Source organism: Bufo gargarizans, chromosome 1 (assembly GCF_014858855.1).
Source record: "Bufo gargarizans isolate SCDJY-AF-19 chromosome 1, ASM1485885v1, whole genome shotgun sequence".
Taxonomy (NCBI): domain Eukaryota; kingdom Metazoa; phylum Chordata; class Amphibia; order Anura; family Bufonidae; genus Bufo; species Bufo gargarizans.
Genome location: NC_058080.1, coordinates 192,667,170 through 192,682,895, shown reverse-complemented (window position 1 = coordinate 192,682,895; position 15,726 = coordinate 192,667,170). Strand labels below are relative to the sequence as shown.

At 38.6% G+C, this 15,726-nt stretch overlaps 1 protein-coding gene across 9 annotated transcripts in view; it reads right to left on the bottom strand.

Moving 5' to 3' along the window:
• Positions 1-15,726, bottom strand: part of INPP4B (inositol polyphosphate-4-phosphatase type II B) — a 700,458-nt gene that overhangs the window by 40,562 nt on the left and 644,170 nt on the right. For all 9 annotated transcript variants that reach the window (XM_044300592.1, XM_044300585.1, XM_044300600.1 and 6 more), the window contains one exon: positions 1,403-1,515. In XM_044300592.1, coding sequence (XP_044156527.1) covers positions 1,403-1,515 — 113 coding nt within the window. The remainder of the gene's footprint in view (positions 1-1,402; positions 1,516-15,726) is intronic.

Here is a 15,726-nt window from a genome sequence, read left to right as displayed (position 1 = left end):
CACATGGGGTCAGCAGACAACAGCAATCCCCAGCAGAAAATGCATACAATGGAGGATGCCGGGGCGGACCGCATGCACCACAAGGACATCTTACACAAAATGATACAAAAATCACTGCAAAAAATGCACCAAAATGATACGCAACTGACAATACTAGCTAATTCCTCAGGCCGATGTTAAAAGCTGAGAACTTTGCCAATATCTTCCAGTCAGGAACATATTGGAGCCCCTCATGCACCACGTCACGGTGTCTCAGCACGCATGGGGTCCTACCACTCAACTGCCCGTGGTGTTAGATATTGGCAAAGTTCTCAGCTTTTAACATCGGCCTGAGGAATTAGCCAATATCTTCCAGTCAGGAACATATCGGAGCCCCATGCGGCTCACAGCTTTATTTTTCCTCACAATGCATTGGTGATACCACTATGGAGGCATGTGAGAGCCTGGCTGTGAGGTAATTGCACTGTTCAGACCCTGTTCACACACCACGGGCAGTTGAGTGGTAGGACCCCATGCGTGCTGAGACACCGTGACGTGGTGCATGAGGGGCCCCGATATGTTCCTGACTGGAAGATATTGGCAAAGTTCTCAGCTTTTAACATCGGCCTGAGGAATTAGCTAGTATTGTCAGTTGCGTATGAATTCAATTAGTGATGTTCTTTAAAAAAAAAAAAAAAAAACTCTCAAAAATTGCAGCAGAATGGCAGAAAGAACAAAACTAGCCCTTGTGGCCATATCCTGATTCCAGGCAAAGAAACAGACTAAAGTTAGATAGAGGCAATAAAATGATATGTTCTCTGTAGTGGATACTTTTTTGTGGTTTTTTATGATAACAAATAGCAGTTTTGGGACTATTTAGGTCTCTTCATCAGGCATGAAAAGTCAAATGTTTATACAAAATGACATAAAATAGTGTGGTAAATGAGACAAGCGATGTAAAACAGAACAATCAATATGAGCATGTTGCATTGTACTGCAATAACTGCATTAATATAGCAGTTTCATTGCACACATTGCATTACATTACGTCAAAATACTGAGCAGTTTTAGTAAACACGTTGTACTGCAGTAACGGCATTAATATACCAGTTTTATTCCACACATTGTATTACATCAAGATACCATGCACACTTAGTGAACCCATTGTACTGCAAAAACTGCATTGATATACGGGTAGCAGCTTTCTTCCACACATTTTATTATGTCAGAATACCCTTCACTTTTAGTGAATGCACTGTACTGCAGTCATTTCATTGATATACCAGTTTAAATAACAGCATAAACATATTAGTTTTAGATAACGCATTGTACTGCCTTACCAACAATCTGAACTAGTTACAAGGAGAAAGTCATATATTTGTCACCCCTGACATAGCTCTGAATCTGTTGAACCGAAACTTACAGTAGCCGCAATCCACATGATTTCTACATTCTTCCTTTTTTTGGCATAAGTGTTTTGGTGAAGGTTTTCAAGGAGCTCCTTTAGATCAATTTGTTCCTGGAACAGCTGTGGACCTGGGAATAATAAGTGGAGATACAAGTCACAAACTTAGTACCTGCACCACAAGCTGTAATTCATCACTGTTATTGCAGATTTTTCTGAACAATATACAGGTGAAACTCGAAAAATTTGAATATTGTGCAAAAGTTCATTTATTTCACTAATGCAACTTAAAAGGAATTGCATTAATGCAGCTTAAAATTAGAATTTTGTGAAAAGGTTCAATATTCTAGGCTCAAAGTGTCACACTCTAGTCAGCTAATTAATCCATACCCCCTGAGCAAAGGATACCTGAGATTGTGACTTTGGGGTTTCATAAGCTGTAAGCCATAATCATCCAAATTATAACAAATAAAGGCTTGAAATATCTCGCTTTGCATGTAATGAGTCTATCTCATATGTTAGTTTCACCTTTTAAGTTGCATTACTGAAATAAATGAACTTTGCACGATATTAAAATTTTACGAGTTTCACCTGTATACACACTAGGACAGATTTACTAATATTGTCTAAAATTTAGATCGCTTAAACTTATACAGGCAGTAAGAAGATATCAGAAATGTATCATGTTGATGCATGGTGTGCTATATTTAATGCATCACCAACACAGACTTGTTTTAAGTAAGGCGCAAAAAGTGTCTAAAACACTTAAAGAGGTATTCCAATTATGTAACGTTTTCCCGCTGGAGATAGCTGAGTACAGCGCCCAGGGGGTCTGGAACTCCCATAGAAATAAATGAAACGGTGGCACGCATGCCTGACCGGCCACTCCATTAATTTTGGGGGGTTCCACGGGATAGGAGGTCCCAAAAATAGGACCCTCACCAATCTAATAGATATCCCCTATCTTGTATCCCCTTATCTTTATTATTGCATTGTACTCACTTTAAGTCAAAAATAATTTTTTCAATAGATCTTTATAAAAAAATTGAACCACTGTCTTTGTGCAGCCTGGAGTTTCTCTAGTAGAAAGATCTGAAGTTTCATTCTGTTCCATTAGGCAGCTCAGCTGACAGCCTCCCATCTCTGACCTTATAAATACTCAGTATAGCTAAAAAAAATAGCTTACTTATATGAATGTGGCTTAAATAGGTTGTGCAGCAATTTAAATTGATAATTTATCCTTAGGATAGGTCATCAATATCTGATTGGAGATGGTACGACACCCAGCACTGCCACCGATCAGCTGTTTGACAAGGAGGCAGTACCCCATGGGAGCTCCACTTCCTGGTCATTAAACTATGTGTTGTCTCCTGTGAAGCAGTGGTATAGTCTAATTAAAAGTACTGCCTCCATTCAAGTGAAGGGAGTACTCATCATTACACTCTTCCGAGACGAAGTGCAGTGTAATGAACAGGAAGCTCACATGGAGTGTCGCCTCATCTTCAAACAGTTGATCGGTTGACCCCTGTCGATCAGATATTGATAACCTATCCTAAGGATAGGTCATCAATATAAATCACTACACAACTTTTTTTAAATAAGTGTTTATGATCTTTTAGTAATTTAGATAAGGTTTTTTAGATGACTGGCACAACTAAAAGTAGGATTCACACAGCTAGAAAAATAGTTAACCCATTATGACAGAACAGCTCAATATTTTTAATAAAGACCAACTGAAAAAAAGATTTTTAGCCCATAATGGCTAAACTGCAATAAATAAATAAATAATTGCCCCGCAGGTGAATATAGTCTTTAATAACCTTTGTGTACACTGTCAAAATGTCATACTGTGACACATCATTAGATTTTAATGAATTACCAGTATGTTGGCAATTTGGCAGGTGCCCAGTATTGAAAATTGAAGACAAACCTTTTAAGGCTAACATCACCTGGCACACAGAATACCTCTTTGTCATGACAAGCACCAAGAACACAATTTTGAGAGAGAATGGCATTTTCTGAATCTGAATACCATTCTTTGAAGAATTTTATGTTTTGGTACAGAAAGGAATGATTTTGGTGCCATTTAGTTTAGGGGAAACTTCATTTAAACAGAAGCTTTTAGAGTTTTCCATGTGTTCTAATAAAGGGGATGTCTCACAAAGATGTACTCACAATCCATCCCGGCTATCAAACCTAACCAACCAACGGAGAAAGCTGCGTCTGGCAATACATGCCACCATATTCCTTTTAAAAGGTGCAGCATTACACCAGGTATCCATACGAATGGCATACTATGAAACTCAAAAAAAAAGGCAGAATAAGCTCTTTATTCTTGCTTATAGGGTGAACAGATGGCAGGATGTCCCAAGGAGGAAACTATACTGCCGAGGCCAATGACTGGCTGCAGCAGTCAAATGAGGTTTACAGCTATGTCACCACATCAGCCATATAAACATAGAGCAGCTTTTTTTTAAATCCTTCAAAGAAGCTTATTCAAAAGAAAACAAAAAAAACATACCCAATGCCATTACCCCAAAATGTCACAGAACTGACACAAACTATAACACTATCAGTACAAATCCTCTCTTTCTTCCTTTTTCTACAAACTATAATGCTTTGTATGTAGTATTTTATATATTTCACTATAGACTTTAAAGTAACATCTGACCACTGCTGTTAAAACTGTGTAAAAAGAAAACAATACAAAAACAGATGTGTGAATCTATCCCAATGCTTAAAAACGTTGCATTGTATTTCCTTTCTAACCTCTCTCTGGTGGGACTAAACGTGTTAAATAGTGAGCTATGCCCTCTATTCATTTTAATGATGAACGCAATAAAACATAAAAACATTAGTGTAATTGCTGTTTTATGCATTGCACAAAACTAAAAAAGTAATATAAATAAAACGATCATATATTTACCAAAACAAATTAATATATTTTTTTAAAACAAACAAAAACAAAACAGACCACTAAAAACAAAGCCTACAATAGCTTCATAGCCTTAAAAACAAAACGTTAGGGCAGACAGAATGCCAAGAGACAAAAAACTAAAAAAAACGTATTTTGGTCCAAAAGCAGTTATATTGGCCTCCAAACTTTCTCACGTGTCCTTCCTTCCTTCCTTGACTGCCTTGATTTTTTGTAGTTGGAATGTGAAAAGACTGACTCAGAAATTGCAATGAGCCACACTAAAGAAAGTTCTGACAAAATTAGACCCTTAAGCTGGATTTACACGGGCCGACTGAGCGGCTGATTGTCAGGAAGGAAACGTTCCTTCCCAACAGTCGGTTGCTCGCCCATTGAAGGAGAACACTACATTTACATGCAGTGATCACCTCTACAGTACGAAGGATGAGGGATCGCTATTGCCATAGTTCGTCCCCATGCAGAATGATGGTTTCTGGGAAGCAGGTCGCTGTTTAAAGAGCACAACCTGCTGCCCGGAAGCCATGATCAGTGGTGCCTGCAGAAACTACAGGATCACCCAATGAATGATTTTTTTCCCAATAATCTTCCCGATTCTCAGGCCGTGTCAATGCACCTTAAGTTTGTGCTCGAGCATTGATTTGAAACTAATGTTACATAACAGGCCTAGTTTACATGTATATTACATTTTTGGTATATGATGATAGTCCTAACATATCATTCTACTGTATCGGTTTGCTTCATTTGTATGTAAAATGGAAAAAAGTTATTTAAGCCAAAAACATAGAGAATTTCCATGAATCCATGATACAGCATTTTCCTTTATTTACTATTGGGATAATGCCATGCTAGGCATGTAGGGAACCTGACATTCCTTGTAGTCGCCCTTTCTGTTTAAAAAGTGGATGGTTAAAACTTTATGAAACATTTTTTTAAATTGTTCAAGGTTATGGTGATGCTGTTGGCTGCATTTATTACTACCTGGCTGTGCTCCATTACATGCAGCTCTGTGCCTATGGGAACAATGGAGAACTCCTCAACAGGCGGTGGAAATGTGATTAATAATGATGGTACTAAAGACAGCAGCAGTCAGGATATATAATTTCTGCACTTAGACAGGTAGTCTGCCCTGATAATTTATTATCCGTTGGCATTGTTTTAACTAGAAAACTACCTTGTTCATTGAACAGTATGACCATTATTCCCCTTTTCAGGTTAGATAGCATAGATATAGATACTTCTAGCACAAAAAAAGACATTCAGTTCCATATGCTAACCAAAGTACCACTTGTTCAAAATATAAAGATTCATGTGTCTATAAAAAAATTCAAAATTCCAGACATAACCAATCTACAGTAACTACAAGTACACCTGCATGTAGCTTGTAAACAGCCTACTGACACTATTCTTTCATATGGCTTGGTTCATTGTCAGCGTGTAAGGCTGTTTGCCTTGATCTGCTTCTAAATTATCTTCATAAAGGAGCAATTGTTTGGTGTCCAATCATTTTTTATACACTAACAATGTATAGATGAAAACCTCTTATTGGAAAAAGGGGTTAATTGTTCATTCATTGTTGGTTATAAGTATGAAGATTGTTAATAATTGACCATCTGAGTCAAGTCTTGGCTACACAAGACCTATTACTACATTATATGGGAAGCGGTTGTCTATTAAATATTAAAATATAATATTTAAAGGAATGTTTCTACCATATTAAGTGATGACATACTGATGATCGGTGGGATTCTAGTTGCTGGGGCACCAATAGACTCTTCCAGTGAAGGCCATTTGGCATTTTCACCGCACTTCTAAATAGGTAATGTGCAGAATAGTTAGTAAATCTCTTTAACCCTTAGGATACTGGAGGTTTTATTCATTCTTGCGTTTTCATTTTTCTTTCCTATCTTCCTTGAGTCATAACTGTTTTATTTTTCTCTTCTCATATAAATATGAGGGCTTATTTTTTGCGAGATAAGTTGCACTTTCTAATGCCACCATATAATATGGAATATAATGTAGTGGGAAGCGGGGAAAAAAATTCTAGTTGAGGTGGAATTGGAAAAAAAAACTGCTATTCCTCCACCGTTTTGGTTCCTACAGCTTTTTCTTTGCTGCAAAACTGACCTGTGCCCTTCATTCTCTAGGTCAGTACGATTACAACGATACCACATATGTATGAGTTTTTTATGTCTAAGAGACCCCGCGTATTGAAGCAAATTACTGGCATCCTCATTGGCCGCAGAGGATGCCTCCAGTTTTTTTTGTTTTTAGATGCTGAGATTAGGGTTTAGCCAAACCGAACTGGAAAGTTCTGGTTCGAACCGAACTCTGACTTTTTCACTGAAGTTCTGGTGATTTTTATTATTTTCCATTATACATGCTTATAATGGAAAATAATAGCATTCTTAAGACAAAATGCTAAATAAAATGGCCATTGAGCGGGAAACCTCAACTCATCCTCTTGATCGTGCAGCGGGAATCCTTTTTCTTTCTTCTTTCTGCAGGACCGGCAAAAGGACCTGCGATGACTTCACGTCGCTCACCACGTGGTGAGCATAGTGCCTTCATCGCAGGTCCTGCTGAATGAAGATAAAAGGACCTGTGGTGACATCACTGTGCTCACCACGTGGTGAGCGCGGTGACGTCATTGCAGGTGCTTTTGCAGGTCCTGCAGAAAGAAGAAAGAAGAGGATACCGGCTGCATAATCAAGTGCATGAGGTGAGTTTTTTTATTATTATTATTAACCCCTCACTGGCCATTTTATTTAGCCTTCTGTCTTAAGAATGATATTATTTTCCATTATAACCATGTTATAATGGAAAACCAATAAATTGAAGTTCGGGTCCCCTTTGTCTTTAATAGGGTCCGCGCTCGGGGTCAAGTTCAGGTCAAGTTCGGGTCCCGAACCCGAACTTTGACCTGAAGTTCAGCCGAACCCGTGGTCACACTTGATCACGGTGTCTAAAGGCTTTAATGATCACAGTTCGGCATTATTGCCAGTTGTGGTGATTAGCCCCGGGTCACTGCTGTTTGAAACAATGGAAAACTGCCGGCCATGTCTCCCTCTGCATGTGCAAGCGGGCGCCATGTTTAGCCATCGCCGTACATGTACGGTGCTGGTAGCAAAAGGGTTAAAGGGACTGTTTCATCTATAATATTTTATTTAAATTGAAACCAAATAGTGACAAATATCCTTTTTCTAATCTGTTTTTATTTTCTGATTGTAGATTTTTTATACTATTTTCTGAACATGATTATGGGGCTTTCATCTTGCCTGAGCTGTTCTTAACAGCATTTAGAGATATGCCTTACAGTAACCACCATGGACTATTGACACAATGGACAGGAGGGGATCTCTTCTATAGGAGAATTTTCTAGGCATGCTTTGTGGGATCACTATACCAGGAGGAGGAGTAGATAGGCTGGAATGATCACCTATTCTGAATCCTGCATCCTGTGTTATCTATATAGAGGTGTGATCTGTTATTGCCTGCAATGATAATTAGATGACTGCTGAAAACTGATTGGTACATAACAAAGTCTCAACATACTAATAGACAGTGACAAATGCTAGATTTAAGATTTCTTTTTTTATATAGACCTGAAATACAAAAAAATAAAAAAACTCCAACAATTCTAAACAAATATATTTAAGATAAAAACACTTGATTTAAACATTAGTCTGTTTTCTGATTACACATTTCCTTTAGTAACTATAAGAAGAATGGATCATGAAATACTACTGGCTGAGTCATTTTGCTATGCAAATATAGCAAGCTTATGTCAACTGCATTTGCTCTCATTTTGCTGCCTTCGGGCTCTCTATAGATATTTGTTAAGGAGCATTTACACTGCGCTAATGGGCAGACAATTATCAAGAAGAAAGTGTTCCCTCCTGCCTGCTCATCAGCGGAGGTAAAGCGCTGCATTTACATGAGGCAATCACATCTACTGTATGGAGATGAGCAATTGCTTCCGCTATCTCTCATCCTCATACAGATTCATTGTTTCTGCCCAGAAACAATGATTGAGGTATCTGCACCAAAGATCGTTTCACCCAATGAACGAGCATACACGGTATTAGTAGTTCTGCCCTATGTACAGTACAGACCAAAAGTTTGGACACACCTTCTCATTCAAAGAGTTTTCTTTATTTTCATGACTATGAAAATTGTAGATTCACACTGAAGGCATCAAAACTATGAATTAGCACATGTGGAATTATATACATAACAAAAAAGTGTGAAACAACTGAAAATATGTCATATTCTAGGTTCTTCAAAGTAGCCACCTTTTGCTTTGATTACTGCTTTGCACACTCTTGGCATTCTCTTGATGAGCTTCAAGAGGTAGTCACTTGAAATGGTCTTCCAACAGTCTTGAAGGAGTTCCCAGAGATGCTTAGCACTTGTTGGCCCTTTTGCCTTCACTCTGCGGTCCAGCTCACCCCAAATCATCTCGATTGGGTTCAGGTCCGGTGACTGTGGAGGCCAGGTCAACTGGCGCAGCACCCTATCACTCTCCTTCATGGTCAAATAGCCCTTACACAGCCTGGAGGTGTGTTTGGGGTCATTGTCCTGTTGAAAAATAAATGATGGTCCAACTAAACGCAAACCGGATGGAATAGCATGCCGCTGCAAGATGCTGTGATAGCCATTCTGGTTCAGTATGCCTTCAATTTTGAATAAATCCCCAACAGTGTCACCAGCAAAGCACCCCCACACCATCACACCTCCTTCTCCATGCTTCACGGTGGGAACCAGGCATGTAGAGTCCATCCGTTCACCTTTTCTGCGCCGCACAAAGACACGGTGGTTGGAACCAAAGATCTCAAATTTGGACTCATCAGACCAAAGCACAGATTTCCACTGGTCTAATGTCCATTCCTTGTGTTCTTTAGCCCAAACAAGTCTCTTCTGCTTGTTGCCTGTCCTTAGCAGTGGTTTCCTAGCAGATATTCTACCATGAAGGCCTGATTCACACAGTCTCCTCTTAACAGTTGTTCTAGAGATGTGTCTGCTGCTAGAACTCTGTGTGGCATTGACCTGGTCTCTAATCTGAGCTGCTGTTAACCTGCGATTTCTGAGGCTGGTGATTCGGATAAACTTATCTTTCGCAGCAGAGGTGACTCTTGGTCTTCCTTTCCTGGGGCGGTCCGCATGTGAGCCAGTTTCTTTGTAGCGCTTGATGGTTTTTGTGACTGCACTTGGGGACACTTTCAAAGTTTTCCCAATTTTTCAGACTGACTGACCTTCATTTCTTAAAGTAATGATGGCCACTCGTTTTTCTTTACTTAGCTGCTTTTTTCTTGCCATAATACAAATTCTAACAGTCTATTCAGTAGGACTATCAAGCTGTGTATCCACCTGACTTCTCCACAAGGCAACTGATGGTCCCAACCCCATTTATAAGGCAAGAAATCCCACTTATTAAACATGACAGGGCACACCTGTGAAGTGAAAACCATTTCAGGTGACTACCTCTTGAAGCTCATCAAGAGAATGCCAAGAGTGTGCAAAGCAGTAATCAAAGCAAAAGGTGGCTACTTTGAAGAACCTAGAATATGACATATTTTCAGTTGTTTCACACTTTTTTGTTATGTATATAATTCCACATGTGTTAATTCATAGTTTTGATGCCTTCAGTGTGAACAATTTTCATAGTCATGAAAATAAAGAAAACTCTTTGAATGAGAAGGTGTGTCCAAACTTTTGGTCTGTACTGTATATAGAACACCTTAATCAGTATTTTGTAAAAGCAGGTATATCGCAGCCCTTAATCAGTATTTTGTGGAAGCAGGTATATAGAACCCCTTAATCAGTATTTTGTAGAAGCAGGTATATCACACCCCTTAATCAGTATTTTGTGGAAGTAGGCATATCAAACCCCTTAATCAGTATTTTGTGGAAGTAGATATATCAAACCCCTTAATCAGTATTTTATGAAAGCAGGTATATCGCACCTATCAATCTGTATTTTTTTGGAAGTAGGTATATCAAACCCCTTAATCAGTATTTTGTGGAAGCAGGTATACTGCACCTCTCAATTAGTATTTTGTGGAAGCAGTTATATTAAACCCCTTAATCAGTATTTTGTGGAAGCAGGTATATCGCACCCCTCAATCGTTTTTTTGAGGCAACAGGTATATCACACCAGTTGCAAATAGTTGTTCCAATAACGCTTGTCCCTCTATATACCTTCGGTATCACAGCAGAATTGTACACAACTGCTGCAGAATAGAAATGCACTATAATATACTTTCTATGTTAGAAAGTATATTATAGGTATATAACACCCCTGCCTCAATCAGTTTTTTTGGGGGGGGGGCAACTGCTATATCACACCAGTTGCAATTAGTTATTCCAATAGCGTTTGTCCCTCTATATAGCTGCGGTATCGCAGCAGAACCGCATACAACTGCTGCACAATACAAATGCACTATAATATACTTTCTATATTAGAAAGTATAAGTATATCACACCCCTCAGTATATCACTCCTATCTATAGCACACCTATACCTATTTTGTGGCCCGATTAGCTAGCGTTTCATGTCCCTAACAGTCTGGCCCTGTTCCACAAAGCAACCTCTCTCTACATTGGCAAAAGACAGAATGTAAAATGGCTGCCAGATCGGGTTCTGTTATAGGGTGGGGGTGTGTCCATGTGCTGAAACGTCTCAATTGGCTGTCCTGTTCCACCTGATGGATGTGTCATGGGTCAAAGTTTGGCGCAATGCAAAAGAATATGGCTTATGTGAACATCGCCATATGTTCGCATGTTCTGCGAATCGCGAACGAGCAAAGTTTCGCCGCGAAAACAACCGCCGTGTGAACCGCAAGGCCATCTCTAGTGTAGCATACCTATTGCTACTGTAAAACCAGTTTTACCGTGTCGTGTTTGTAATTTTTAGGAATTGTGATTAAATGATTGGAGAGGATGGAGTTTAGATTGCCAGTTGAGAAACTAATTACGTTGACATCTGTGTTAGTGTTCATGTTAGTTAGAAAGAAGTTAAGTCGTGTTATAAAGGTTGGTATTTTTATTTATTTTTAAAGACTTTATTTCTCTACATTTGAAAATTGCTATATGCAAATACAGTGTATTTAAGGATCTGAAAAAAGATTTAGGTGTCTTTGTACAGTTTGTGAGTTGATATAATGGTCACCTAGGTTGGAAGCATGTTTTTTTGTGATAATGATAGTTTGCGGTTATTCACTGGTGCTGCTGGTAGTGGTGGTTATGGTGCATATTTTGCTGGTAAGTGGTCTGCTGAAAAATGGCCTGAGGCTTGGATAAGGAATAATATGACACAAGATATAGTATTGTTGGAGATTTTCCAGATTTTAGTGTTATCCAGGGTTCTTAATTTAAGGATAACAGGATTCTTCTATTGATGGATAACAAGGGTGTAGTGTTTGCCGTCAATGCATTGTACTCCAAGTCTGAGTTTATGGTAAAATTGCTTAAACATTTTGTTTTGTACAGCATGAAACTGAATTTGTGGACTAAAGCCAGATAAGTGTCAGGAAAATATAATGACTTAGCAGATTCTCTATCCCGTTTTTAGTTGGACAGACGCAGAGCAGGAGGGGACACCATGTACATTATATCTGTGGAATATCATTTGGGAGTAATTGTTAATAATATTAAAAATTCTCTAGCTGCAAGAACATGGAAAGTCTAGTCTTTTGTAATTCAGTAAGCGCTGATGAAAATGTACAGTGAGAAAAAGCCAGTACTTACTGTTTCTGATATAATTAATTACTTTCTGCATCTGTCTTTGTACTTATTTGGAAATCCAAGATTGATCAATTAGGTAAGGGATGTTGCTTAAGATTCTTTAGTTTACATGGTTCTTGTTTGTGTCCAGTTTGGGATGTTCAGAGTTGGCTGCAAAGGATGACGCAAGTTAAGGGTGTTTTTCTGCTGCTTGCTGATTTATCACCAGTTACTAAGTTTTAGTTATTTGGTCAGTTATAATGAGCTAAAACCAAGTTCAGGTCAAAAACACAGAACAGGCGCAGATCTTTCTGATATATCTGAGTAGGCTTCACTACAGGTTTTGTCTCACAATGACTGATCACATAACTGAAGTGTGAACTAAGTTGGGTTTAGATAAGTTTAAAATTTCCTCTTATTCTTTTAGGATAGGATCCATGACAGAGGTAGCAAGACTAGGTTTAGATGAGTCTAGTTTAGGTTCGTAGATCAGAGTCTAATAGGTTTAACTTAAATGTCAGGCCTGATCTTTTAATATAAGATTCAATTTCTATTTTCTATACATCCTACGATAATTTGGATTGTAGGACGCTCCTATGTGTTTTGGACTCAAAAGTGAGTGGTTATGAGATGCTATTCTAAAAAAATCCATCATTTGATTGTAAAGTGTTTAACATATTTGGTGGTTAGGGGTGTGAAATGAAGGAATTTGTAGAGTGAAATACATAGGTTGAATGTGGCCGGGCCCTCACTAAATGTATTAATTCATTTGGATTGTAATGATTTTTTAGATTTACTGTGGAAATAAAGAAGGATGTGGGTATATTGCAATATATTTTCCAGAAAGCTTTTTAATTTTTTCAGAAATAATTCCGTGGCTGGTTTGAGCCAGTAAGCAATTTGTATTTGTTTCTGGACAGAATTAGGAAGAGAATCAACTGGGCAATGTGCAACTTCATGTCATTGCTCGAGGGACTGAACTGACCATAGACCCTACAGGGAAATTTCTAGTGGGGGAAGGGGCACCCAACCCTCCTCATTGCCACAGGTTGGGTACATAGAGATGTGATGTTCTCAGCATGAACTAAATTCAGGACGATGAGAGAGTTGAATGCTGCGTTGGGGGCAACAGTGTTTTGTGCTGCACTGTTTATTTGGTTCTGGTGGGGCAGTATTTTGTGCTGTACTATCGTATTGCAGGCCCCCTACTTACGTCGGCCAGCCTACCTATATTAGCCCTGCCTTCTGTCAATTTGGATCTACAGTATCTCACAAAAGTAAGTATATCCCTCACATTTTTGTAAATATTTTACTATATTTTTCATGGGACAACACTGAAAATGTGACACTTTGATACAATGTAAAGTAACCAGTGTATGGCTTGTATAACAGTGTAAATTTGGTGTGCCCTCAAAATAACTCAACACACAGCCATTACTGTCTAAACCTTTGGCAACAAAAGTGAGTACGCCCCACAGATGCTCAATAGGGTTTAGGTCTGGAGACATGCTTGGCAAGTACAGCACCTTTACCCTCAGTTTCTTTAGCAAGGCAGTGGACATCTTGAAGGTGTGTTTGGGGTTGTTATCATGTTGGAATACTGCCCTTTTTCAGATCCTCAGAGAGTTCTTTGCCATGAGGTGCCATGTTGAACTTCCAGTGACCAGTATGAGAGAGTGTGAGAGCAATAGAACCAAATTTAACACACCTGCTCCCCATTTATTCCTAAGACCTTGTAACACTAACGAGTCATATGACACCGGGGAGGGAAATTGGCTAATTGGGCACAGTTTGGCCATTTTCACTTAGGGGTGTACACACTTTTGTTGCCAAAAGTTTAGACATTAATGGCTGTGTTGAGTAATTTTGAGGGCACACCAAATTTACACTGTTTTACAAGCTATATACTGATTACTAAACATTGTATCAAAGTGTCATATCTTCAGTGTTGTTCCATGAACAGATATAATAATATATTTACAAAAATGTGAGGGGTGTATTCACTTTTGTGAGATACTGTAACTACAAGATGGGGCCACTTTTATTTTTTATTTTTTCAAGGCTACTTTAAATTCCCAGTCCGAACCCTGTATTGCTCGGTAGGTTTTCTTATCGACATGTCAATTTAGAGGGGTTTATGCTATTGATATTTACGGACACTGGCACAGATATTTTTAATGCTGGTTTTCAGAACACGATTGACAAATGGCTGTGGGGTTTCTCTTTACTAACTGGCTTATGGGAGTTTTGTCGCCCAGCTGGGTGGACTGGTTCATATGCCATCTGATGTTTTCAGTGACGATTATTTTTAATTTTTTATAGTTTCATTAATTTATTCATATTCATTTATTATGCTTATTTATAAAAAATATGTAATTATGTTATCCATAATAAACATCACGTTCAATACTTCCAACTTACAGTTGTGTTTGTGTGAGTTAATTTATTAATGTTATATATTTAAATTTATGTCACCACCCATACATGTGCTGCTGCAGAATTGCTTTCGATTCCTAATTCTGTATGGGTCTTAATTAGTCATTTGTAGTCCCTAGGCATGGGAATGGGTTTACACAACAATCTAAGAGGTATCGCAAGAACTGCCTACTCTGTGCTTCAGGTTCACTTCCCAACTCTCAGAGGGTACTCCTCATACTGGTGGAGTGTTCTATGGGTTTTAGCTCAGCTAGCTCCACCTGCTTTCTAAAAATAACCAGATCTCAAGATTACGCTAACCTACTATACCAGAAGGATCCTCTCCTTGACTCATCATCACAACACATCATATTCTATCAGTCAAAACACAGACAATGCCACAAAAAAATTCTGCCATCTTTTCCGTTTTACAGCTTCTTCTTCTGGAGTATTCCTTTGCAAGAAAACATCACACAATGTACTGCCTCATCTCTCATCACTTCACACCATTAAAAGGACTCTATCACCTCCCTATCAAACTGTTTACATAGACACAATATGCAAATTAGGCCTTTGGTGCAATAAAGGTGTTACTGTTGCTGTTATTGCACTCATTCTTCACTCTTCAGAGGCCAGACCCTCTTTCTGTGCTTGGCAATGCCTGGCCTTGTGAATCAAATCAGCCAGAGAGGAGCTGACCACAGAAACGAGTGGAGCTTCTGTGTAACAAGTGCAATGGTGACACCCTCATTGCACCAAAAGCCTAATTTGCATATTACAAAAAAGTATCATACTTCGGGAACAGAGTCTCTCATCTAAAAAATAAAAACAGTGTTTTAATCAGGTGGTGAACCACAGCTATGTGTCTATACAAACATTTGGATGGAGAGGTCACTGGTGACAGATTCCCTTTAACTCTGTTTATAGCAAACAGTGCAAGAGATAACTTGGGTGCAAGATAAGCACAATTATAAATATATAATCTTCACTTAAGCCGTTTCCTTCCATAAATATATCCACACAATGACATATCAGCATCAGCTTAGAGCTGCAATCTTCTGTGTACCCCTGACTAGGGTGTTATATCTAGAAGCAATATAAATAACCGACAATAGACAAAATTACCATGCATAACACATAAGGCTCTCTGCACATATTTCTCTTTTTATACGGTATAAAGAAAGTGCGACAAATCATTTGTATTTACAGGACAAAGCAGCCAAGATGTTATATGTGCTATAGTGTTCACATATTCATTTTCCTGACACCAC